The following is a 27177-nucleotide window of genomic DNA, read 5'->3' on the forward strand; positions in this document are numbered from 1 at the left end:
TGAGATTTTGTGAGAGAAAGGGAATTTTATATAGAGAGACCCTGAGGAATATCTCAAAAGGGGGAGATGGGATCAGAAGTCAGCTAGTGGTACCTGAAAAGTATCGCCCCATGATCTTACAAAGGGGGCACTCTGACATGTTTGCTGCGCACTTAGGGGTGAACAAAACACAGCAGAGAATCACACAGAATTTTTAGTGGCCTGAAATAGGGAAGCAGATCAAAGAATTCTGTAAACAATGTGATGTGTGTCAAAGGCAGGGGAATAACCATGACAGGACCAAAGCAAAGTTGTGCCCTTTGCCTGTGATTGACACTCCGTTCAAATGTATAGGGGTGGATATTGTGGGACCTTTACCCAAGGCCACAAAGAGGGGGAACAGGTTCATTCTCACCATTGTGGACCATGCCACGAGGTACCCTGAAGCCATTCCCTTGACTAACATTGAAACTAACACAGTGGCAGATGCCTTGGTGGGGTATATGTCCAGGATGGGATTTGCCTCAGAAATAATCACAGATTTGGGCGCATCGTTCACATCGAAGCTCATGAAACGCTTATGGCAAATCTGTGGAATTAAGCACAAGGAAACCACTGCCTATCACCCTGAAAGTAATGGGTTAACTGAGAAGTTCAATGGGACTCTAATGCACATGATTAGGGCTTACTTGGCAGAGAATCCAAACAATTGGGACCAGAAGCTGCAATCCCTTTTGTTTGCTTATCGATCAGTGCCACAAGCCAGTACCGGGTTCAGTCCATTTGAACTTTTGTTTGGGAGAAGGGTGAAAGGGCCCCTTGATTTGATCAAACCAAATTGGGAGCAGATCACCCAGGATGACCCACAAGACGTTGTGACATACATAGACACCTTGATGAATGACCTAAAGAGAAACCTAGAGCTAGCAGCAGAAAACCTGCAAGCTCAGAAGGTCAGACAGAAAACATGGTATGACCACAAAGCTAGAGAGAGGCACTTTGACCCAGGGGAGGAAGTGCTTTGGCTTAGGCCCTGCAGAGAGAACAAACTGCAGCTCAAATGGGCAGGACCATATAGGGTCATTTCCAAGATGTCAGACCTGAACTACCTTATAGAGCAGGAGGAGAACCAAGCAAGGAGGGTGGTTCATGTGAATGCCCTAAAACCCTACTACAGAGGGGAACAGAGGGTTTTATTTGCGATAAAAGCAGCTGAGAGTGAGGAAGCTGAATTACCCTTCTGGGAGGGTAGAGGGGAAGTAAAATACAACCCAGAGGAGGTAAAGATCAGTCCTGCACTCACCCAAGACCAGCAGCAAGAATTAAAAATGCTGTTCATCAAATACCAAAGGGTGTTTTCCAATAAGCCGGGGATAGTGAAGGGAGTGATGCATCGGATCCACACAGGGGATGCACCCCCGCAAGCAGTATCCCCATACCGAGTGACGGGACCCTATAGGGACAAGGTGCGGAAGGAGCTGGACGAGATGCTTAGGGAGAACATAATCGTCCCCTCTTCTAGTCCTTGGTCCTCTCCGATAGTCCTAGTGGACAAGCCTGATGGGAGCATTAGGTTTTGTGTAGATTACAGGAAATTAAACCGCGTAACCACTCCTGATGCCTACCCAATGCCCAGGCTAGACAACCTGATTGAAACCATAGGGGGTTGTCGGTTCATTTCCTCATTGGACCTGGTAAAGGGATATTGGCAATTAAGAATTGATCCCAGGGATCAAGAAAAGACCGCCTTTTGCAGCCCTTTTGGTCTCTATGAGTTTAGAGTCCTAAGTTTTGGTCTCAGAAATGCACCAGCCACATTCCAAAGGCTGATGGACCAGACCTTAGCAGGGCTCAGTGACTTTACTGTGGCCTACATTGACGACATAGGGATCTTCAGTAATACCTGGGAAGATCACCTGAAACACCTGGAGTTAGTGCTGCAGAGGTTAAGTGCAGCAGGGCTAACAGTAAAGGCGAGCAAGTGTCAGCTGGGTAGCCCAGAGATAAAATACTTGGGTCACATGGTAGGGGGAGGAGTGGTCAAACCCCTAGAGGCCAAGATAGAAGCCGTTCGTGATTGGCCCAGACCCAATACCAAGAAAAAGGTCAAATCATTTCTTGGGTTGGTGGGCTACTACAGAAAGTTCATCCCGAGGTTTAGCGAGATTGCGGCTCCGCTGACCGATCTGACGAGGAAGAAGACTGATGACCGCATCCCGTGGACCAGCGACTGTGAGGAGGCGTTCCAGAGGTTGAAGGAGGCCCTCATCAACTATCCAGTGCTGCGTGCTCCAGACTTCGACCGGGAGTTCATCATCTACACCGATGCGTCTAACAGCGGGGTAGGAGCAGTTCTTTGCCAGGAGGATGAAAATGGTGACCAGCATCCAGTGTCCTACCTGAGTAGGAAACTCCAGAAAGGTGAGAGACATTTGGCAACCGTGGAAAAGAAGTGCCTGGCCATAGTCTACGCGATCCAGAAGGCCAAGCCTTACATCTGGGGAAGACATTTTACTCTGTGCACTGACCATTCACCACTGCAATGGTTAAAGACAATGAAAACCCACAATAGTAAACTTATGAGGTGGGCTTTAAACCTGCAAGACTATGACTTTGAAGTGAAGGTGGTCAGAGGGTCAGTGAACTGTGTTGCTGACGCCTTGTCAAGAAGACCTGAAGAATGAAGACGGCGAAAGAAACATGGACTATGTATATATTTTGGTGACCAAAGGTTAAATGTACTTGTTTATTAAACATGCTTGGTTTGTATGAATAAAGGTAACTTGATGTATTGTAAATGGTAAATGTTTAACTTAGAGTGTAAGTATAAGTAAGTATGGTATTGTATGTTATTGTATAACTGTTTTTGTATGTTTTGGGTCCAGGTTGTTTTTTGGTGAAAAGCACCTTAGCTTTCCCCCTACAAAACAACTTATAAAGAGGGGAGGTGTTACATACAGCACTGATGTTACCTGTCTGTCATGGGTTTGGAGGGAAAGTTCCATCCTATGGGGAGTGGAAGGCGGGACATCAGGAGGAGGGGCTGTACTGTATATATATGGGGATCCTGTGTGGAGAAGTGAAGGAGTTGGAGGAGAGCTGAGAGAAGGAGCTGGTGTGGGAGTCTGTGTGTCAGACAGGGTACTACTGTGTGTCAGTCAGTACCAACCTGATAGGTTCAGGTGTCTGTATGGGTAGCCAGAACTGATAGGTTCAGGGTCTGTGCTTTATTTAAAAGTGTTCTGAGTGAACCAAACTGGTGTATGCATGATTGAGACTAAGCCACGTTACTGTATCTTATTCACTTGATCATTTTATTTTCCCTGTGTGTTATTTAAATAAACCTTATTCCTTTGTTTGTTTAAAAATCCATCCCTGGTCTGTGTGACTCCTTACAGGGAATGGTTGGTGGCAGCTTAGTGAAACTGTGGCATATCCCAGTAGGTCTGGGGTTGCTACACTCACTACCCTAAATGAAGAGGTTTTCCCGTGGTATGGCAAACCTTTACCCTCCACGGGGCCAGTCTATACCACAGTGGACTCTTCACACTGTCCTGAGTGCCTCTCGCATTCATCGTTTGAGCCACTGACCACAATTGCTGGACATTTGTTGACTTTCAAGGTTATTTCTTAGTTGCAGTTACTTCCAGTAGCACTTCAGGTGGATCCTCCCTTCCTACTTTGCCACCTGGACAAAGTTATACTGTTCCCAGATGTCTCCTTCATACCTAAAGTTTCTACTGAGTTTCATATCAGTCTGCCCACTTTCTTTCCTAACTGCCTACAGATGTAGAGAGGTCTCTTCACCTGCTAGATGTTCGCAGAGCATTATCGTTCTATGTTTGCAGGACTGTTTTTTCCCCCGCAAGTCTAATCGCCTGCGCCCGGTGAACGCTCACTTTACCGGAACTTTGGCTATTTCTACAGCTTTTCCTCAAGGGTGTCCCGCTGTCAGACACCTGCACAGCTGTCATTTGGCCCACTCCATCAGCCTTCATCTTTCACTATTGCCTGAATCTGCGGGCCAAGGAAGATGTCGTTTTTGGACGCGCGGTCCTGTCTGCTGTTTTGCCGTGACGTCCCTCCTCCTATCAGAGGCAAGCTTGCTAATCACCCATTAGTGTGCATTCACAGAGGCCACGAAGAAGAAAGAAAGGTTACTTACCTGTAACTCTGGTTCTTCGAGTGGTCCTCTGTGAATTCACACGTCCCGCCCGTCCTCCCCTCTCTCCGTCACAGCTGTCTCACCTTAGAGCAGCAGCGGAATTTGGGGAACTGAGGTAACTGTTAGGATGGGCGAACCATGAGGTCCTGGGGGGCGGGGCCAAAAGTGTTACTTTAAGCTCTAGAATATTCCAAGGCCTCTGCACAAGTGCAGATTTAACCCCATTAGTGTGAATTCACAGAGGACCACTCGAAGAACCAGAGTTACAGGTAAGTAACCTTTCTTTTTGCAGCATGGGTTTGGGCTGGGGGTGTTATGTTTCTGTGCTGTGATGGGTCTTGAAGTATTTGGGTTTTTCCAGCTGGAATGGATTAATCGTGTTTCCAATGGGCCTTGCAGTGTTGTTTTTGTTTTTCAGTGGGTTTTTTTTCTGACAGAAACGGATTAATGGGTTTTCAATGTATTCCTATGGGAAATGGTGCTTTGAGTTACGACCAACTTGAGTACAACCATCTTCCGGAACCAATTAAGTTCGTAACTTAAGGCACCACTGTATTTAAACAGCATGCTTATGATGTGTACTTATCAACAAAGCTACTGTGGACACTTGTTCAGACTTTCAAAGTATTAGAGGGAAGGTGGTATGGGTATATTTTGAAAATCCATACCGAAACACCCCAACTTTCAGTTAAATGATCTCAATTTAATTGATTAAATATATTGATTATAATTATAATTATATAATTAATTATATAACAAATTAAATATTAAATCCCTCAAATTAAATTGAGATTTGTAATAAATACCATTGTGGGGCTTGCTCTCAATCAAGTATGTGCAGAATTACTGTCTAGATAGCTACTTCCTTTGTTCTCCATAGGCAACAGTTGAAGCAGAGTGTCCTCCCATAGTCCAATAGGGTGGTTTACACCTTATCACCTGTGACCTGTTTTTTCCAGGAGCCTCTCATTTTCTGGCTATGATGGAGACCAGAATTTATTTCTTTATTCTCTAGTGAACTCATTTCTGCAGGCAACTGCAAGAAAAATTTCCTAGTTCCATGCTAGCTGAAAAGAACATGGAGATAATGTTATAGATGTGTAAATGAATACCAATTCAGCTTGTCATTTGCTTGTTCCAAAACTTGACAGTATAATGGATAGTTAGGGGCATGTTTCATGGCAACTACTACAAACCATTAAAACTGTTTGGGCAGGATAAAAGCCACAGTGGTGTGAGAACTTTTTATTTTTCCTTTCCTTTTTCTTTTGCTTATGAGAAAGTCAGGAGACCAGAACAGCTTCTAAGGACCCATGGCCACTTCTAGAGAAGAGCAAAGTTGGGCATTTACCAAGGCAAAATTATTGGCAAAGTGCCCCTATTCCAACAAAACCACAATTACAGCGTTTCACAGGAAATATTGGAAGACTAGCATCTATGTCCTAATTCTCAGAAACAACTGTAGCAAACCTGCATTTGGACTTGACCACTAGTGAATCCAAGTGATCAAACTATGTTCTATTTCAGAAAATGTACTTACAAAAAACTTACATATTGGGAGGAAGATTCTTGGTTCTTGGCCCTGGAACACAAACACTGGTTTAACAGCTTCTTAACATTCCAAGAGTTTCTTAGGAATTTTTGTCAGCTACCTAGCTAGACCTACCATATTTTTCCATCTATGACGTACTTTTTCCTAAAATCATTACATTAAAAATTGAGGGACATCTTTTACATGGAAGTAAGCTGAGATAGCTGAAGAGAAAACAAAATGGCACATACCTTGCCTCTGTAAACAGGCTTCAGTCACAAGGCATAGCTTCCTACAGTCAGGAGACTTAGCTTTCTCTAAGTCTTATGGAACTGACATCAGCTGATCCTGAACAAACCAATTGGAACACAACTCCTTGGGGGTGGTGTCTGCAGGTTAAGATTAAACAGAGAATCAAAATATCTGATGTTCTGAGCCCAGAGGCTGAACCTTTTCTTAAATTTTGATTTAGAAAATTGGGGGGGGGGGTTGTTTGCATCTTATAAATGGAGGGGTGTTATAAACGGAAACATATGATATATGTGTGGTAATGTAGCAGTGCAGTCAGATGGAATGCAGTCTTTGCTATCACAAGGAATTAGAAGATCAGTTTTATGGACATGAGGAATTGAAACGAGATTTACAGTGAAGTTGCATATCTCTACTGGAAAGTTAGACATGTTTACGATTGTAGTCTAAATATCACCAGTGAATAATCTTTAGTCAGCTAATTCTTTAGTCACTTCCAATTAAATAAAACAAAACTGAACAAAATTAGCTGGCTGTAGAATTTTTCCTCCACACATGAAAATATGAACCTGGCTTTAATGCATTTAACAGAGTCCCTCTTCATAGTGCTAATTCTTCCCCACTGCAAGGGCATGACTCCTGGCAACTGTACAGCGCTTAATCCAAGCCTCTCTCTCTCTCTCTGCATCCAAACTTGGCCGCCAAACATAACTCCTAGCTAAGGCTTTCATGCACACGATTCCAGGGTGCGCTTCGTGCAAAGCTAAGAGAACTTGTTGCCACAAGGGCTTGGGAATTACCACTCGACTTCCCCACAACAAACACCCCTTATGGGTGGATAATTCATCTTTGCAGGAAACATATGGCTTAAAATCTTGGCCCTTCTGAACCTTAGGCCACCCCCTCCCCACCCAGTCCAAAACACGGGAGAGGACGGGGTCCCAGGCAGTCCTCTTTGCCACATCTGCCACATGGAGAGGCCGATCAGGTAGCTCCTCCATCAACATAATTTGGTGAGCATGTGCCGGATCTGGACCTATCTCTGACAAGGGTAAGTGACTGAGTGCATCAGCAAGTCCCATTGCCTTCCCGGAGCGATGCTGGAGAGCATACTGATATCCTGCCAAAAAGATGGAACAACGGAGGACCCTAGGGGAAAGAACATGTGGTGTCTGGCAACCGGATGCAAACAACCCCAGCAACGGCTTATGGTTGGTCAAGATGGTAAAAGGCCGTCCATACAGGTAGTCATGAAATTTCTTCACTCCTGCCACAATCGCCAGACCCTCCTTATCAATTTGCGCATAGTTTCGCTCTGCCGGGGAAAGAGTCCGTGAGTAGTATGCAACAGGAACTTCTTTCCCATTGGGGAGCAGATGGCCCAGGACAGCACCAATTTCATAAGAAGAAGCATCACAAGCTAACACAACAGGTAATTTTTCATCAAAATGTGCCAGTACCAAGTTTGAAACCAACAATTCTTTAACTGCTTGAAAAGCAGAAGCTTGACGAGGGCCCCAAGCCCAGGGAATGTTTTTCTTTAAGAGGCCAACATGCACACACACACACACATATATACATAAAAAAACCCACCTTAGTTTTCGCTCAATATGGCATCAGTGCTGAGCATTTGAGACAGAAGTTCAGGGCTCTGACAAAGAAACCTGAAGATTCCTACTCTCAGTTGGGGGCAAACTTGACCAGATATCTTGACAAATGGCTTCAACAGGAGGGAGTTGAGACTGTACAGGATATTAAAAACATCTTAGGACTTGAGCAGTTCTATTCACTTCTACCCAGAGAACTGAGGTACCTTGTGAGAGATAAAAACCCAGAAATCTTCAAGAGGCGGGAGAAGCCACTGATTTTATTTCACACATTTGAAATCCAAACTTTTCTGAGGTGAAAGATGGAAGGAAAGCTTGGGAGGACACGAAAAGAAATCCCAGAGGGCAGTTTAAGAACCAACAGATGGTTGGGGGCCATTTTTGTAGGCAAGCCCTCAGATTATAACCAGATCAGAAACAAGGATTGGGAAGAAAAGGGAGTTAAAGGCTCTAGTAATGATCAAATGAACTTTCGAACTTGCTTTCGTTGTGGGGAGAAGGGCCACTTCTCAGCCCAGTGTAGTAAGAACAGAGAAGTTGGGCCTCAAAAGGGAAATTTACCTAAGCCTAAGGTTGTATACTGTTTACGGCAGGACCAAGTTACCACCGAGAGGGAGGAACTGGGCGCCATGGCAACCCAGGCTAATCTCCCTACACAAGCTGAGAACAGAGAACCAGATCAACTTCCAGAGGCGGAAATTCTGCATTGTTATTTGATTAAAACAAACCAAGAACTCTTTAAAACTTCTGGTGATAATATTTTTGTTAATAACATTAAATTTATGGCTCTGAAGGACTCATGCTCTCAAGTAACCTTATGCCATCCTGACATTGTCCCTCAGGAATGCATTTTGAAAGGGGAAAGCATGATAGTTAAGGGGATTGGAGAAGCAGCTGTTATTCTGCCAGTCACTGAAATACCCATCAGATATCAAGGTTGGGAAGGGAAATGGAGATCAGGAGTAGCTGCACAATTGCCAGCGGCGGTTTTAATTGGGATTGACCTCACTAAGTATGTGAAGAGAGTTTTAGTGCAGACTCGGTCCCAGAAGGAAAATGAAAGGACAGCTGAGGAAAAAGATGAAATTCCTGTGGAGATAATGAGAGACAATGATGACCCAGCTGAGTTAATACAAATTAGGAATCCCCAAAACAATACATTTACACAGGAACAAAAAGCAGATTCCACGCTGCAACGTTGCTTTGAAAAAGTTACTGAAGAACCATTAACCCCTGAAAGACCTGAAAGATACCTTATAGAGAAGGACCTATTATACAGAGAGATCTTAGTGAATCCCAGGAAGGGAGGGGAAAATCTTCAGAAGCAATTAGTGGTTCCTTTAAAATATCGACAGAAAATAATGGAAAGGGGGCACTCAGACATCTTTTCTGCTCATTTAGGCATTACCAGAACTAAACAAAGAATATCCCAGAATTTTCACTGGCCTGAAATGGGGAAGCAGATAAAAGAATTTTGTCAGAAGTGTGATGTGTGTCAAAGGCAAGGGAACAGCAACAATAAGACTAAAGCAAAGCTATGCCCTTTACCAATTATTTCTACCCCATTCCAACACATTGGTCTGGACATCGTAGGACCATTGCCCAGAGTCACCCAGAGGGGGAACCAATTTATTTTAACAATTATTGATTATGCCACACGGTACCCTGAGGCCGTCCCTCTGAGAAATATTGAAACTCATACTGTGGCTGATGCCTTGCTTAGTTATATGAGCCATATGGGGTTCGCGTTTGAAATAGTTACGGACTTGGGATCATCTTTTACATCTAAGCTCATGCAAAGATTGTGACAATTTTGTGGAATCAAGCATGTAACTTCCACACCCTATCACCCGCAAACTAATGGCCTTGCAGAGAAATTCAATGGACCCCTCATGTGTATGATTAGGGCATACTCTGGGATCAGAAATTACAACTTCTGCTATATGCTAATAGGTCTGTACCCCAAGAAAGCACTGGGTTCAGTCCTTTTGAGTTATTGTTTGGGAGAAAAGTGAGGGGACCCCTTGACTTACTCAAACAGAGTTGGAAGAAAATAGAAGGATCTGATCCTGAAAATGTGATTTCATATTTAGACCACCTAATGAACACTCTAAAGAAAAATTTAGAGCTGGCTGCTATAAATTTACAGGGGCAGAAAAAGAAACAAAAAGTCTGGTATGATAAGAAAGCCAGAGAAAGAACTTTCAATCCTGGAGATGAGGTGCTAATGCTGAGACCTCTCAAAGGGAATAAATTACAACTAAATTGGGCAGGACCATTCAGGGTAATTTCCAAAATGAATGAAATTAGTTATGTCATCAGGGAGGATGGAGAACCAGGCAGGAGAGTGGTCCATGTAAACATGATCAAGCCTTACTATAGGAAGGAAAACATTGTTCTGTTTGCAATGAAAGAAGCAGACAATGAAAAACATGGTTTACCATATTGGGAAGGGAGGGGGAAAGCCAAATTTAACCCTGAAGATGTCAGAGTTAGTCCTTTACTTTCCCCTGAGCAACAAAATGAAGTGAGGGCCTTGGAAATGAAATACCAACAGGTCTTCTCCAGCAAACCAGGGTTATCCAAGGGAGTGGTGCATAAAATTGATACTGGGGATGCACCCCCACAAGCGGTTACTCCTTATAGAGTTACTGGGCCATATGTCACTAAGGTTTGCAAGGAGCTGGACGAAATGCTGAAGGAGAACATCATTGTTCCTTCATCCAGTCCATGGGCTGCTCCTATAGTGCTTGTAGACAAGCTGGATGGCAGCATCCGATTTTGCGAAGACTATAGGAAGCTGAATCATGTAACCAAGCTGGATGCATATCCGATGCCCAGATTAGACGACCTAATAGAGACCATAGGGGGATGTCAATTCATATCCTGCCTAGATCTAACGAAAGGGTTTTGGTAAGTGGGGGTAGACCTCAAAGATCAGGAAAAGACAGCATTCTGTAGCTCTTTTGGATTATATGAGTTCTGTGTCCTGAGTTTTGGACTGAGAAACTCACCAGTGACATTTCAGAGACTCATGGACCAAACGCTGCAAGGGCTTAGTGACTTCACAGTGGCTTACATCGATGATATAGGGATCTTTAGTCATACATGGAAAGATTGCCTGTATCACCTGGAAACAGTGCTGCAGAGAGTGAAAGCAGCAGGGCTAACAGTGAAAGCTAGCAAATGCCAGCTGGGTAGCCCCAAATTGAAATATTTAGGCCATATAGTAGGGGGAGGGAGAATTAAACCCCTAGAAGCCAAAATTGAAGCTATTAGCAACTGACCTAGACCCACCACCGAGAAAAATATCAGATCTTTTCTAGGGTTAGTCGGCTATTACAGACGTTTTATACCCAGATTTAGTGAAATAGCAACTCCTTTATCTGACCTAACACACAAGAAGAATGCAGAAAGTATCCAGTGGACCTGCAGCTGCGAGGAGGCGTTCGCGATGCTGAAGGGGGCGTTGATGACCAACCCAGTCTTAAGAGCTCCAGATTTCCAACGCGAGTTCACCATCTTCACCGATGCATCCAACACAGGGTTAGGAGCCGTGCTGAGCCAGAAGGACAACGACGGAGAACTTCATCCCGTGTCGTAACTGAGCAAAAAGCTACTGGCGGGTGAAAGACATCTTTCTACCATTGAAAACGAGTGTCTTGCAATAGTGTATTCTCTTCAGAAACTCAAGCCATATATATGGGGTAGACATTTCGTTCTGTGTACTGACCATTCCCCATTATTATGGTTGAGAACCATAAAAGCAAACAACAGCAAATTGATGAGATGGGCCTTGATTCTTCACGACTTTGATTTCGAGGTACGGGTAATTAAAGGGACTCAAAATGGTGCTGCAGATGCCCTTTCAAGAAGACCTGAAGACTGAATAAGAAATAAAAGGACTTTGGTAAAATGGCAAATGCTATGGAATGTTTAATTGCACCTCGTTAAATGTTGTATGCTGTGTGTTATATGAAAAAAATGTATGTAAGTATTTTAAGTGTTATGTCATGTTGGTGAGTAAGCACCTGTATAGGTGATTGAAGTGGTGAGTAATGTAGTTGAACTAGTAACGGAATTACAAGGTAATGTATAGCATGCAAATAAGTTGTTGAATTATTGCTTATGTTCAAAGGTGGTAAGTTTTGATTGCAATGTTGTTTAATGGATGATTTACTACTGTAAAGCTCCTCGTTGTTCATGAGGGTAAAGCACTATAGCTTTTACCCTATGAAACAACTTTTTAAGGGGGGAGGTATGTAGCGAACAGCCCTGTCCTCACCTGTCTGTCACAGCTGAGTAGTGGAGAAAGAGCCAATGAGAGGATGGAAGGCGGTGCCAAGGGGGGAGGGGGCTGGATATAAAAGGCTGGTCCATGGAGTATGAGGGAGATTCTGTGAGTGAGAGAGATTCTGGTAGTGAGAGACTGTGTGAAACTTAAGAGTGATCTGAGAGTGAGATAGAAATCTGTTAGGACGCTGAATGGAACACAGAGTTGATAGAGCTTTAAAGTTAAAGTAAAACTGATTCAGATTCAAATGATTAGCAACCTGTGATTTACCTACTGTATATTAATCAGATACTAACCTCCCTGATCAAATACACACCCAAAAGCAGCATGCTAGTTTTCTGAGGCACAGCAGACCTTTTGGTGGACGTGCCTCTGTTCACCCACAGATGCTAATGACCAAGGGAGGAGCCTGCTCAGAAGGACTGGCAAGAAGATATATACTTCAGTGCAACATAGACTGAAAATGCTCATCACAAGTGGAAATTCAATACTCTTATCAGCTGCTTTTGGCACGTTTTCTCTCATAAAGTTAGAAAGGTACCACAGGTTTCTTACCTAGGAGTGGATAATGAAGGATGCTAGCTTCTTCCCAGTGGTAGGCAGATCAATTATGATAGGCAAATGAAGTATCACAGCAGAGTTGTTCATGGCAGAGTGGGTGTTCATCATATGCCCCACCTCTTGATCATGGTTCATAGTGGTCTGCCAAGAAAATCAGTTGCCCCAGAACCTAAGCTTACGCAGGGCCTTCCCTATACAAAGTACAAACAGATTAATCAACATAGTTCTTATCATAGCATGTCACAAGCAGGTGTCACAATAAGAACATTGCAAAGGTGCCTCATGGCTTTGGCATATTATTAATATAGATAATATTATTATTTTATAAGTGTGGGGACTACAATCCCCAAAGTTTTAGCATTAAAAATAAAGTTTCTAAGTTGTGGGATATCTGCTGAACAAAAAACATGCTATCGGTAATTTTGTGACAATCATTGTTTCCATCTGAGACCTATTTGCATGCTAGCAAAATAACACTTCTCACTGAAAGGAAAGGCAAAGTCAGGCTAAATGAATGAAGAATGAATGTGAGCATACAAAGCAAATCATACCATGCCAGCTACTGTGAGCACATCTCTCAGCAGCAACATGGTTAGTATTAGAAAGCACATCTGTTCTTTAATTTCTTATAAATTTGTCAACTAGACTACGTTTCTGTTATCTTGAAAGAGGTTTTTCTCCACCTCTAACTATTGGACTGCCATAACCTTACTCTGCTCAGAATCGGCTGCCCATAATTGAAGATGACTAAGAACCAAAAATCAGGGTGGGATTGTTTTGCCTAGTATATCCTTTTACTTCCCCCTAAAAAGGTGAACAATTGCATTCACTTGTTTAAGGGGAAATAAATAACAATAATAATAACCTTAGAACTGCAGAGATGAAAGGGACTCTATGGATCATCAAGTCTTTCCCCTGTCCAAGAACTAGAGTGGGGAGTCAGATGCCTAAACCACTGAGCCATAGTATCTGGAAGTTGAGTCATGGCAACTGGACTTCTTCCTTATTAAGTTGAAATGATTCGCTACTCATTCAAGTAGCTTCTTCAGTCTGAGGAGAATTAACAGGAGATCCCTGATATATCCCCACATTGGTTTCACTTCCCTCTGGTCTGAATAGGCTTGATAGATGGACAAAGGGTGAGGGATGAGTGAAAATCCCACTTCTGAAGTCCTCCAGCCATTGTCATGGATCGTTAACAGTCATTAACAGTGGTCTTTCTGGTAGGTGTGGTCCTCATCTTTGTGGGGACAGATGAAAGGGCAGCATGATAAATAGGAGGCAGATTGTATCTAATGCCTCCACCCCTGTTGAGTGATGGATTTTCTGTATGCACATATATGGCCTCCCTGACTCCACCTATCTTCTCGATCCAAAATGAGTACATCTTGGTCATCAAATGATTGTCCTTTGTACTTCAAATGAAGAAACACTGCTGATTGTAGTCTTGAGCCATAGCCCCTCTTGTGCAGTGCCCCTCTTGTCCTGTTTAGTGGCTGCTTGGATTCTCCAATGTAGAACTCGGAACACTCCTCTTTGCATTGGACTGCATATATATACTAAGCCAGAGACTTATATATACACTAAGGCAGAGACTCATCCACCAAAAAGACTGGACGCCAAAACTCAACAGAGTCAGGATATATATATTGTTCCTGTTGAGTTTCGGTATCCGGTCTTTTTGGTGTATGAGTCTCTGCCTTAGTGTGTTTGTGGGTTTGAAGTGCACGGGTATGCAATGTTTATCAAAAAAAATCCTTTTGAGCTTTTCAGACACACCCGCTATGTAAGTAATGACCAGGTTCTTCGGTTGGCTCTGGGTCTCAGACTGTTCCAATGTCCTGCTGGGTAAAGACATTGCCTTGTTAAAGGCCCATTTTGGATATCCACGGGCCTTAAGGGCTGTCCTCAGATGTCCATCTTCCGGCTAGTTTAGCATCCTGATGACCTCTAGTTTGTGTTGCAATGGGTGATGAGAGTCAAACTGCAAGTACTGATCAGTATGTGCAGGTTTTCTGTAGCTTTCTATGCCTAGGTTGCCATTGGATCCTATGATGACTGCACAGTTCAGGAAAGCCATCCGGTTGTCTCTGGTGTCTCACCTGGTGAACTTGATGTTTGGGTCCACTGCGTTTATGTGGTCTGTGAAGGCCTGTATTTCCTGAATCTTGATCTTCACTCAGTTGTCGTCCATTTACCTGAACCAATGGGTCAGAGTTGGACCCTGGAAGGTGTTCAGTGCCTTCTTTTCTACTTCTTTCATGTATAAGTTGGCAACAATGGGCAACACTGGGGAGCCCATGGCAGAAGTGGGATTTTCACTCACCTCCCCCCATGCTTTGTCCATTTAACAAACCTATTCAGACCAGGGGGAAAGTGAAACCAATGTGGAGGATATATCACGAATCTCCTACCAACTCTCCTCAGACTGAAGAAGCTACTTGGATGAGTAGTGAAACATTTAAACCTAATAAGAAAGACATCTGGTTGCCATTATTCAACTTCCAGATAACCTCACCTGGATGACGAGAATCTTCACAGTTACACTGAGCTATAGTGTTGCAGTGGGTGACAAAGTTGCCATTAACAGCATTCTCTGCCCCTTCCAATGACCTGGCCTTCACTGATGTGGATCACACAAGCGGATTAAATATGCTTTCATATACACACATGGTCCCTACTGTATGCAACACCTTACCCTACCCCACATACATATACTGGGCCCTCAAGTTTGTTAGTTAGAAAACAGAATAGCCAACTGCAACAGTACTTCTTCCAATATTCAAAAGACAAACTGATGCATTACAGATTCTGTTCTTTACATATGGACTATAGGGAATCCCTCTCTCACTAAACTGTACAGGAAGAGCAAATTGTAATGCAGTGCTTTGTTTTACTTTTATTTCAGCTGATTCATCTTCTTTTTCTATTATTTTATAATACACAGGTTTATAGGTAGACATTAAGTTTTAATAAAGCTTTTAATTAAATATTTTTAAAAATTATATTCCAAATATCTAGGCTTGCAGGGGCGTCAGAAAAATTGTGGTTCTTCTGTATATAATATAAACTGACAGTCTTTGAATTTACATATTACAAGTGTTAGAGATGACCGAAGAGAGGAAAAAATAAATTCCCTGATTCCATTGAGTTTTGAATTTCTGGTAACATTTTCTTTTTTGCAGCATGGTAGAAGTACATAGAGCCACATGTTCCCCAGAGCCCACCCCTTTCTCATTATCTGGCATTTAAAATCTCAGTAACTCACTCTGAGATATTTGTAGGAGAAAGAATAAAAATGTTTCTTTGCTTACATTTGCTTAATGCTACAGGCTTGTATATACTGTTTTCTTTACTACACACATACTAGCAATCAACTAAACAGATCAACAGCCACAAACAACTGCCACCAACGAACAAAAAAGGGGGATAGAACACTTAGCAGAGAGGCAGGCTTTCTTTGAATTCGAAAGTTGGAAGGAACAATTGGTTATTGCTGGATAGATAGACAATCAACCTAAACTAGTAAAATCTCCCAGTCATGTGAGGTTATAAATAAAATCGTGAGACACGTGGTCATTCCACACACATTGTTTAAAACTTGTGTTAAGTTCGGGGGAATCTTTAAAGCAACTACAAGAATTTTGTACTGGTTCATTCCACTTGAGTACAAAACATTTACATATTCAACTTTCGTAACACCCTATATCCTATGTTTTTCAATGGCTCCAGACACAGATCATTTAGAAGTTGAGTGAACAAGTAATAAAGAATCGCGAATATGTGTACATTGTCCTGTAGAATTAATTACAGATTGAACAGAGAACTGGGGAAATACTAGTGTAGTTACAACTAATCACAATGATATAGGGCTAGTATAAAATGATGAAAATATTTATTGCTTTGAACATCAGCTGTCAGGCATGGGATTCTGACTACAGAACTGCTTCTTTTGAGAGCTTAATGTTATCTAAAATTCATTTCCTTTTCTTCCCATTGTACACTGTAAAAGCCAAGCAATATGTCTTCCTGAAAATCACATTTCAGCATTCCTTCTTTTTGATCTCTACAGCTTCAGACAGCAGAGAGAACCGTATTTCTAAGTCCCTTCACATCAAAAACCAATACCTGAAAGAGAAGGCTTAGTTAGAACCCCTTTTCTGTTAGTTTTTAGAAAGAGGTCTAAGCTTTTCAAAATCTTTTTATGGGCGTCCCATAGGAGGTACACTTAAAATGAATTGTGAAGTCTGCATAGTAATATTCAGAATATTCTGGTTTTTCAGAATATGTACATCTTTTCTGCTTTATGTTTCCATTTCATATCTGCACAGCTCATTATAACTAACAATTGAGTTTACACTATTAGTATATGCCCCCTCAAGCTTGTTTTAGTTCCGTATTCTTCCTTGTGTCAGAAGCTCAGTGGGAAGAATTAAAGGTTTTGATCAGTCATGTGCAGCCTCTAGTGGCCCTATCTAGTTATGGCCATCATTAAGGAAGATTGCTTAGCAGGTAGGCAAACTGCAAGTACATTTTTCAATCTCCTCTCTGTTACAAACCCAGACCTACTGGGATCTGTCACACAGTTACACTAAGCTGCCACCAACCATTCCCTTTAAGAAGTCACACAGACCAGGGATGGATTTTTAAACAACAAAAAGAATAAGGTTTATTTAAACACACACAGGGAAATATAAAACAATCAGGTGAATAGGATAAAGTAACGTGGCTTAGTTTCACTCATACACACACACAGTTTGGTTCACACAGAACCTTAACTTAAAGCACAGACCCTGAACCTATCAGTTCTGGCTAACCAACAGACACCTGAACCTATCAGGTTGGTACTCTGACACACAGAAGTACCCTGTCTGACACACAGACTCCCACAACAGCTTCTTCTTCCCAGCTGCTGCTTCGTCACACCCCAGTGTCTCTCAGCATCTCTTTCAGTGTGTGTCTCTCACCACACAGGCATCACATATTTATACAGTACAGCCCCTCCTCCTGATGTCCCGCCTTCCACTCCCCATAGGATGGAACTTTCCCTCCAAACCCATGACAGACAGGTAACATCAGTGCTGTTATGTAACACCTCCCCTCTTTATAAGTTGTTTTGTAGGGGGAAAGCTAAGGTGCTTTTCACCAAAAAACAACCTGTATAAAACATACAAAAACAGTTATACATACCATATTATACTTACTCATACTTACATTCTAAGTTAAACATAGCACATATGCATTTAAACATTTACCATATACATTACATCAATTTACCTTTATTCATACAAACCAAATTCAAAACCAGGTACATTTAACTTTTTTGTCATCATTATATACACATAGTCCATGTTCTTTCGCCGTCTTCATTCTTCAGGTCTTCTTGATAAGGCGTCAGCAACACCGTTCACTGACCCTCTGACCACCTTTACTTCAAAGTCATAGTCCTGTAGGTTTAAAGCCCACCTCATAAGTTTGCTATTGTGGGTTTTCATTGTCTTTAACCATTGCAATGGTGAATGGTCAGTACACAGAATAAAAGGTCTTCCCCAGATGTAAGGCTTGGCCTTCTGGATCGCGTAGACTATGGCCAAACACTCCTTCTCCACGGTTGCCAAATGTCTCTCACCTTTTTGAAGTTTCCTACTCAGGTAGGACACTGGATGCTGGTCACCATTCTCATCCTCCTGGCACAGAACTGCTCCTACCCCGGTGTTAGACGCATCGGTGTAGATGATGAACTCCCGGTCGAAGTCTGGAGCACGCAGGACAGGATAGTTGATTAACGCCTCCTTCAACCTCTGGAACGCCGCCTCACAGTCGCCGGTCCACGGGATGCGGTCATCAGCCTTCTTCCTCGTCAGATCGGTCAGCGGAGCCGCAATCTCGCTAAACCTCGGGATGAACTTTCTGTCGTAGCCCACCAACCCAAGAAATGATTTGACTTTTTTCTTGGTGTTGGGTCTAGGCCAATCACGAACAGCTTCTATTTTGGCCTCCAGGGGTTTTATCATTCCTCCCCCTACCATGTGACCCAAGTATTTTATTTCTGGGCTACCCAGCTGACACTTGCTGGCCTTTACTGTTAGCCCTGCTGCACTTAACCTCTGCAGCACTAACTCCAGGTGTATCAGGTGATCTTCCCAGGTATTACTGAAGATCCCTATGTCGTCAATGTAGGCCACTGTAAAGTCACTGAGCCCTGCCAAGGTCTGGTCCATCAGCCTTTGGAATGTGGCTGGTGCATTTCTGAGACCAAAGCTCAGGACTCGAAACTCATAGAGACCAAAAGGGCTGCAAAAGGCAGTCTTTTCTTGATCCCTGGGATCAATTCTTAATTGCCAATATCCCTTTACCAGGTCCAATGATGAGATGAACCGACAACCCCCTATGGTTTCAATCAGGTTGTCTAGCCTGGGCATTGGGTAGGCATCAGGAGTGGTTACACGGTTTAATTTCCTGTAATCGACACAAAACCTAATGCTCCCATCAGGCTTGTCCACAAGGACTATCGGAGAGGACCAAGGGCTAGAAGAGGGGACGATTATGTTCTCCCTCAGCATCTCGTCCAGCTCCTTCCGCACCTTGTCCCTATAGGGTCCCGTTACTCGGTATGGGGATACTGCCTGCGGGGGTGCATCCCCTGTGTGGATCCGATGCATCACTCCCTTCACTATCCCCGGCTTGTTGGAAAACACTTGTTGATATTTACCAAGCAGCATTTTTAGTTCTTGCTGCTGGTCTTGGGTGAGTGCAGGACTGATCTTTACCTCCTCTGGGTTGTATTTTACTTCCCCTCTACCCTCCCAGAAGGGTAATTCAGCTTCCTCACTCTCAGCTGCTTTTATCGCGAATAAAACCCTCTGTTCCCCTCTGTAGTAGGGTTTTAGGGCATTCACATGAACCACCCTCCTTGCTTGGTTCTCCTCCTGCTCTATAAGGTAGTTCAGGTCTGACATCTTGGAAATGACCCTATATGGTCCTGCCCATTTGAGCTGCAGTTTATTCTCTCTGCAGGGCTTAAGCCAAAGCACTTCCTCCCCTGGGTCAAAGTGCCTCTCTCTAGCTTTGTGGTCATACCATGTTTTCTGTCTGACCTTCTGAGCTTGCAGGTTTTCTGCTGCCAGCTCTAGATTTCTCCTTAGGTCATTCATCAAGGTGTCTATGTAAGTCACAACGTCTTGTGGGTCATCCTGGGTGATCTGCTCCCAATCTTGCTTGATCAAATCAAGGGGCCCTTTCACCCCTAAGTGTGCAGCAAACATGTCAGAGTGACCCCTTTGTAAGATCATGGGGCGATACGTTTCAGGTACCACTAGCTGACTTCTGATCCCATCTCCCCCTTTTGAGATATTCCTCAGGGTCTCTCTATATAAAATCCCCTTTTTCTCCAGAAATCTCACTGGGGTTTCAGGTGTTAGCTGGGCGTCAGTCACCTGTTCAAAACACTTTTGGAGAGTGGCGTCTGCCTTTTGCTCCTGTCCAAATCTGCTGTCTGTGGTTAAGGTTTCCACCACAGCTTCTGAACTCCCCTCTGCTTCCGTCTCTGGCTCATCATTACCCCCCTGAACTGTCCCCGTGGTGGCTTGTGAGCGTGTAATCACTAGCACCCGTTTCACATGTTCAGCCAGGTCATTTCCCACGAGCACGGCTGCTGGCAGAGTCGATGAAATCGCTAGCCTCCAAACTCCCCTCCAGCCTTGAAAGTTGACAGGCACCTCTGCTACTGGCAGAGAGATTACCTGCCCCTCAATCCCTGCCACCTTCATGCTCTCATTTGGGATTATAAACTCCCTAGGGATGATATCTGGATGGCACAGGGTTACCTGGGAACAAGTGTCCCGCAGCCCCCTATACTGACGGTCAAGTATTCCTACGTCCACCCCTGCTGTCTCAAACAACTGAGAATCTGTTTTTACCAGCAAGCAGCGCTTCACCTCTATAAGAGGACCATTTTCCTCAGCCTGATCAGCAGAGGTAGCTGTTCCAGACTGAGTAGTCATGGCAACAGGCTCCCTCAGTGACAATGAGCTTTGCTCTTTCTGGACACAGAACACAGCTTTTGGCTTGGTCCCACTAGAATTCTGAGGCACCATTCCTTTTAGCTGCTTCAATTTCTCACACTCTGAGATTAGATGACCCTTTCCCTGACAGAAATAACATTTTCTGGTGTATTTTGATTCTCTCTCATCCTGTTTTGGTTTTCCCTCCCAATTCTGAGGTCTTAGTTTCATGTCTGAGGGCTTCCCTTCACCATGGGCCCCTCCCCCTTGCTGGCTTTTCCCTGCTCCCTGAGAGTACTTGCTGTAGGCTTCTTTGGGTTTACCCACAGATTTCCCCTCACCCAAGGGCTTTCTTATTTGGGAAATAAAATCCGCGATCTCTGCGGCTGCTGCCACAGTTTTTGGTTTCCTTTCCCTCACCTGGAATTTCAATTCCCCTTGCAGGACTGAATAGAACTGTTCCAGTGCTATCAAGTCTTTAAGCTGCTCATAGGTCTCTGTTCCCTCCTGAGATAGCCATTTCTCAAGCAGCCTCACCAATTGGGCCCCCACTTGGGTAAAAGTCTGTTCTGGTTTCTTGGTGAGGGACCTGAATCTTTGTCTCAGCTGCTCTGCATTTATCCCATGTCTGGCAAACACCAGTTTTTTAAACTCTGCAAAATCCTTCATCAGTTCCTCAGGCATCTCGGCATAAACCTCAGCCAGGCTACCACTGATTAAAGACCGCATGATGGTCATCTTCTCAGTTTCCCTCACTGAGAAGTCCACAAACGCTCTTTCCACTAAGGAAAAGAACACCTCAGGACAATCTCCCTTGTGGTACACAGGGAATTTCTTCAGGTCAGCCTTAGACAATTGGCCTCCCTCAGAATCCCTATTATTATTATTGTTCTGGTTCATCAGTTCCAATCTCTTTAATTCAAACGCCATTCTCTCTCTCTCCAATCTTTCCTGCCTCTCCCTTTCCTCCATTTCAAATTGCCTCATCCTCAGTTCATGCTGTTGGACTAGGATCAATTTTCTGAGTTCTGGGTTCTGCTCTCCTGTGCTGTCACCCTGCACTGAGCCAAATTCATCCTCAGAACCTTGGTCAATCTGGGGGTCTTTCACTTCACTCATGTCTGCTATCTGGCTTCGAGTCAAGGGCATACCCCCCCTCAGAACAGGCTGCTTTAAAAAGTCAAGCCTCAAAATAAAACGACCACTTTTTTTTCTTCTTGCCTCAGAACCAGCTCTCCCTAGAGATTGCTGCTGTTCTTCAGCACCAACTTGCAACAGTATCGAGTCAGAGCCTACCCCCCTCTGCTGGGCCTCTCAGCTGGCAAGCTAGCTCACTGTTGCTACGCAGTTTTGCCTCAGCTTTTTCCCGCCAAAACCAGGCTGCCTCAGAGCACCTTAATCTAAGTCTCCCCAGTTGGCACGTTCTTCTACTAGCGCACCTCCCCCTGAGGTACACCTAGAAGATTACCTACGCGCCTCAGACTGTCCCTGACTAGACCCCCCTTGCTCTGGGCACACGTGCCAAGGCTTTGCTGGACCACTGGACAACTGGACCAGTCGTATCCCACACGCTGGACACCAATCAATGTTACAAACCCAGACCTACTGGGATCTGTCACACAGTTACACTAAGCTGCCACCAACCATTCCCTTTAAGAAGTCACACAGACCAGGGATGGATTTTTAAACAACAAAAAGAATAAGGTTTATTTAAACACACACAGGGAAATATAAAACAATCAGGTGAATAGGATAAAGTAACGTGGCTTAGTTTCACTCATACACACACACAGTTTGGTTCACACAGAACCTTAACTTAAAGCACAGACCCTGAACCTATCAGTTCTGGCTAACCAACAGACACCTGAACCTATCAGGTTGGTACTCTGACACACAGAAGTACCCTGTCTGACACACAGACTCCCACAACAGCTTCTTCTTCCCAGCTGCTGCTTCGTCACACCCCAGTGTCTCTCAGCATCTCTTTCAGTGTGTGTCTCTCACCACACAGGCATCACATATTTATACAGTACAGCCCCTCCTCCTGATGTCCCGCCTTCCACTCCCCATAGGATGGAACTTTCCCTCCAAACCCATGACAGACAGGTAACATCAGTGCTGTTATGTAACACTCTCCATTCACATTGGTGAGAAAATTACACATATTGTGCGTGTTTGTATTATCTGTTGATATTTATTAAGAACAAAGTAGCTCTCATTAGCACAAATACATATCTGTATAAGATGAGACTCAAGTTCAAAACTATTTATAACACCTTTGAATGATGAGTTCAAGAAAAGTCATTAGGGAGCATAAGGGAAATAGTATCAGTAAGAAGCAACCCTAAATAGACCAATGACGCGGCAGTTATTGCAGATAACTTTGATGATTTGCAAAGTATTTTGAAAGAATTGAAAACGAAATTGGTTTAAAATTAAATAAACAAAAAGCAAAAGTATTTCCCAATCAAGAGGAAAATAGGAATGCCATAATTTATGGCTATTGTATAGACTAGTACAAGAACATACTTGCCTGGGATAGGTAATAAAGTGTGGGAAATGTAATCAGAAACCAGAAGTGGAGAAACAAGACTTGCAACTTTTCTAAACAAAGTAAAATCCTTGAAAATAAGCAAAAAATCATAGAATTATGAAGATTAGTTTAGGATGAATGTGTGTTGCCATTACTGTCCTCTGCTACCCAGATCTGGACTCTAACAAAATCCATAAAAAAAGAAATGCTCCCCAAAACTCAAAGCAATGAAAAGACAGGTGCTAAATAGCAGACTAGCAGATAAAGTAAGGAGCCAGGATATTTGACAAAAAAAGCAAAAACAATAAATTTAAAAGAACAAAAAGGTGAAACATGTAGATAAACAATGGAATAAGAAGATATATCAACAGTGACCTTGGATTGGAAGAAGACCACAAGCTAGATGGAGGGATGATACTAAAAGATCACTAGGACTGGTGTGGCTTACATTAGTACAAAACAGGAATGTGAGGAAGGAAAAAAGGAGGCCTATATCATAGAATAAAGAAGTTGGAAGGGGTCTATAAAGGCATCTAGTCCAACCCTATGCTCGATGCAGGAATACAAATCAAAGGATATCTGTCAGGTGCTTGTCTACATTTCTCTTGAATGCTTCCAATGTTGAAACATTCACCACTTCTCAAAATAATTAATTCCATTGTCATACTGATCTAATCCTGATAATCGACTGAAATCTAGCTTGCTCTAACCTGAGCCCCCTCTTGTGCGTTCTGTAATCTAAGATGCCCTTCCCCCTCCTCTGTATGATAGTATTTGAAAAGTGCAATGCTCATTCTTCTTTTCTCAAGGCTAAACATGGCCACTTCTTTGAATTTTTCCTCATAGGGCCTGATTTCTAGCCCCCTGATCATCCTTATTGCCCTCCTTTGATCTTGTTCCAGTTTGTCAGCATGAAGTGTGGTGTTCAAAACTGAACACAGAACTCAAGATGAGGCCTAACCAGTGCTGATTACAGAGCAACTAGTACCTCATGGAATTTGGAGACTGTATTCAGCTTATGATCTACAATGGTGCCTCGCTTAACGAGCGCACCGTTTAATGACGAATCCACATAGCGATCTCTTTTTTGAGATCACTAATGCGATCGCATTGCAATGCTTTAATAGGTAAAACATCGCATTGCGATGATCGGTAAACGTTTCGCTTACCGATCTTCGCATTGCGATGTTTTTTCAGCAGCTGATTGGCGCTTCCAAAATGGCTGCCGTGCACCCAAAATGGCCACCACAACCATTTTCGCGGCCTGCCCTTGCTTACCGAGGGCGCGAAAATGGCGGCGCTATGGAGGAACTTCGCTGAACGGTGAGGTTAGGAGCCATAGGAACGCATTAAACAAAGCGTAATGCGTTCCTATGGCTTTTTCCGTTCCGTATAGCAATGTTTCCTCATAGCGACGATTAACGTCGCTATGCAGGGCACCACTGTATAATGATTCTAAGGTCCTTCTTGCTCGTAGTTTTGCTGAGCCAGGTATACCCCATCCTGTAACTGTGCAATTGGTTTCTTTTTTCTAGGTGCAGTACTTTGCACTTTTCCCTGCTGAATCTCATTCTGTTGTTTTCAGCCCAGTACTCATGATCATTTTGTTTGTTTTTTTGTTTTTTTGTTTGTTTTTTGGCTTCCAGAATATTACATAGCTACTGCACCTAATTTTTTGTCATCTGCACATTTGATTAGCATCCCCTGCACTTTGATCCAAGTCATTAATAAAAATGTTGAAGGGCACAGGGCACAGGACTAAACCCTGGGGTATCCCACTTGTTGTTTTCACTGAGTTTGAAAAGGAGCTATTAATCATGAGGAAGATGTTGCAGCCAACTGTGTATCCAGCTGAGATATCCAGCTCACATCTAGTTAGCTTTGGGGAACTTTGTCAAAAACTTTGCTGAAGTCAAGATATACTATGTCTACAGCATTCCCTCTGTCTGTCACGGAAGTTACCCAATCAAAAACTGAGTTCACGTTTGTATAATAGGGTTTGTTCTTGACAAATCTGTGTAGGCTTCTAGCGGTTACTGCATTGTTTTCTAGGTGCTTGCAGAGTGACCACTCCAAAATTTTCCTTGGGATTGATATCAGGCTGACTGGTCTGTAGTTCCCAGGTTTTTCCCTTTTCCCCTTTTTTGAAGATAGGGACAACATTAGCTCTCCTCCAATCATCCGGGGCCTCAACCATTTCCCGTGATTTCAAGAAAGTAATGGACAGTGGTTCCGAGAGTTCTTCCAGTTCTTTCAGTATTCTTGGATGCAGTTCACCAGGCCATGGAGATTTGAACATCCAAATCTATATATCTGTAGACTAAAAAAGAAGATATGCATGTGTAATGCAAGTGTATTTGAATGAGAAAATACTTTGTTCTTCATGAATATCAACATATACATAGAATATCAACATATACATATAATACACATATAAAAAGATAGAGATGCCTAAGTACAGATATCAGAGTAACTAATGAAACAGAAATATATAAATGCTATAGCAAAATGCTTTGGGGTTCCAGCATTGTTCAAAATAGCATACATTGTGTGCATGATGGTATTTTTGTAACACATATCGAATGTTCCAAGAGGCAGTATGATGTTAACTGTTATCTTCTGAATGTGGTCATAAAGTGTTATGATGCTGAGTTATATATTGAGAGGTTTTATAATGTTTTTAGAATAGTGTTTCTGTTCCAGTCAGTGATAAATCAGCCAGATTGTTGCTACAAACCTCAATTACGTAAACACTTCCTTGAAAACGTTCACTGAGGGGAGTTTGGTGGGATCAGGGGTCATCTTCAATTTGTGTTAGTTGTTTAGCGGCAGAAGAAAGCTTGTCCTGTTTTCATATAAAATGTCCTTTAGCTTTGCCTTAATAGCCTTCATTTAACCAAAAAAAAGAGGGGGGGGAGGTCTTTTGTATCTGTATGTTCTTCCTGGAATAAGATTCCCATATTGACTTAATGAATGTTATTTCCACTAATCTTATTCTATATTCTTATTCTTGTTTAATGAAATCAAATACTATCTATTATACAAACAAATAAAGCCGAAGTTCCCATTTACAGCTAAATAACTTTAACACTAATGAAAGAAAACTGACTAGACACCGCTGTGGAGTTGTATAAGCAACTGGTAAGCTGTTTTGTTTTGTTTTTTTGGTGGAAGGATGTTGAGGACTGCACATAACACACAGGGTGCATTTTGCCCACCCATCCAGTAGATACTAAAATCGTTCCTCAAAGTACAAACTAGAAAGTTTCTGTTCCAAATCTTACCACATTAATAAAGTCCCTGGGCAGTTTTAGATAAAGTACGAGGAAAGAGACTTATGGCATACACTCAAAGTTTTCATGTAACTTTCCTTCCTCCTCCTCTTCTTTGTATTTATTATGCTTGCATGCTCTTTACCTTCTTCAATTACACTTATTAGAAATGTTGTGGGACATGAAATCACTTGTTTACATGAATTATATCACTTGATAGTAGTGTTTGTTTCTTGTACTGTCAGTCATATTTCAGTAAACTGCTCTTACAAAACTGAATGGAAGAAAGACGATGACACCTACTGCACACAAGAAGCCATTGCTGTATTGGTTTCCTTCATTTCTCTTTGCACTTCAACCATTATTTCACCCTGACTGCACCCGTGAAAAAATTCCCACAAATAGATTCCTTCTCTCAAGAGATCCTTTTCAGAAACAAAGGTTTAGTTTAATTTTGGATGAAGAGACAAACAGAGATGCCTATGTAACTTCGGCTCCTGCCTGTCCTCTGGAAATTGCTCATAAAGGCAGTGGAGGAGCAGAAAAAATATGTAGAAGAAAGGAAGAAAATGATGGAGGAACAGGAGAGAGCACAGAAAGGTTTGGATGCTTTGGAAAGAGTTCAGAAACAGACTCTGGAGAAGCATAAGAAATCTGTAGAAGAAAGGAAGAAGGCTGAGGCAACTCTGGAAGAACTCTTAAGGACTCAGAAACTGTTTCAAGAAGAACAGCAAATGGCTGAGAAGAAAGCAGTCGAGGAAAGAGAGAAGACCCAGATTGCTCACAAGAAGGCTCTGGATAAACAGGAGATGGCTAAGAAAGCTCTAGAAACAGCTCATAAAGGGAGCAACCGGCAGCGAGAACAGGGGAATTTTCAGGGCTCTGAAAACCCCTGGGTTTTACTCCGAGTCAGCGGAACCCCCAAGAAAGGGGGAGCAAGTTTCCACAGGAGAGTGGGGCTGGCAGCAGAGGAGCTGGAGACG

General features: G+C 43.0%; 1 protein-coding gene and 2 long non-coding RNA genes across 4 annotated transcripts in view; 1 reads left to right on the plus strand and 2 right to left on the minus strand.

The window, feature by feature from the left end:
* Positions 1 to 27177, minus strand: part of LOC140707986 (uncharacterized) — a 479255-nt gene that overhangs the window by 187936 nt on the left and 264142 nt on the right. The gene's annotated exons all lie outside the window — the stretch shown is intronic.
* On the plus strand, positions 7318 to 9652 carry LOC140707988 (uncharacterized). The gene is made up of 2 exons (XR_012088115.2): positions 7318 to 9360; positions 9456 to 9652. It is a non-coding gene; the product is annotated as an uncharacterized LOC140707988 (long non-coding RNA).
* The window catches only part of LOC140707984 (uncharacterized), a 43707-nt gene continuing 33539 nt past the window's right edge, over positions 17010 to 27177 (minus strand). For both annotated transcript variants that reach the window (XM_078377447.1, XM_078377448.1), the window contains one exon: positions 17010 to 25242. In XM_078377447.1, the coding sequence (XP_078233573.1) occupies positions 17753 to 21538 (3786 nt within the window). In that variant the 5' untranslated portion in view covers positions 21539 to 25242 and the 3' untranslated portion in view covers positions 17010 to 17752. The remainder of the gene's footprint in view (positions 25243 to 27177) is intronic.

The sequence above is a fragment of the Pogona vitticeps genome, chromosome 6 (genome assembly GCF_051106095.1).
Source record: "Pogona vitticeps strain Pit_001003342236 chromosome 6, PviZW2.1, whole genome shotgun sequence".
In the NCBI taxonomy this organism is placed as follows: Eukaryota; Metazoa; Chordata; class Lepidosauria; order Squamata; family Agamidae; genus Pogona; species Pogona vitticeps.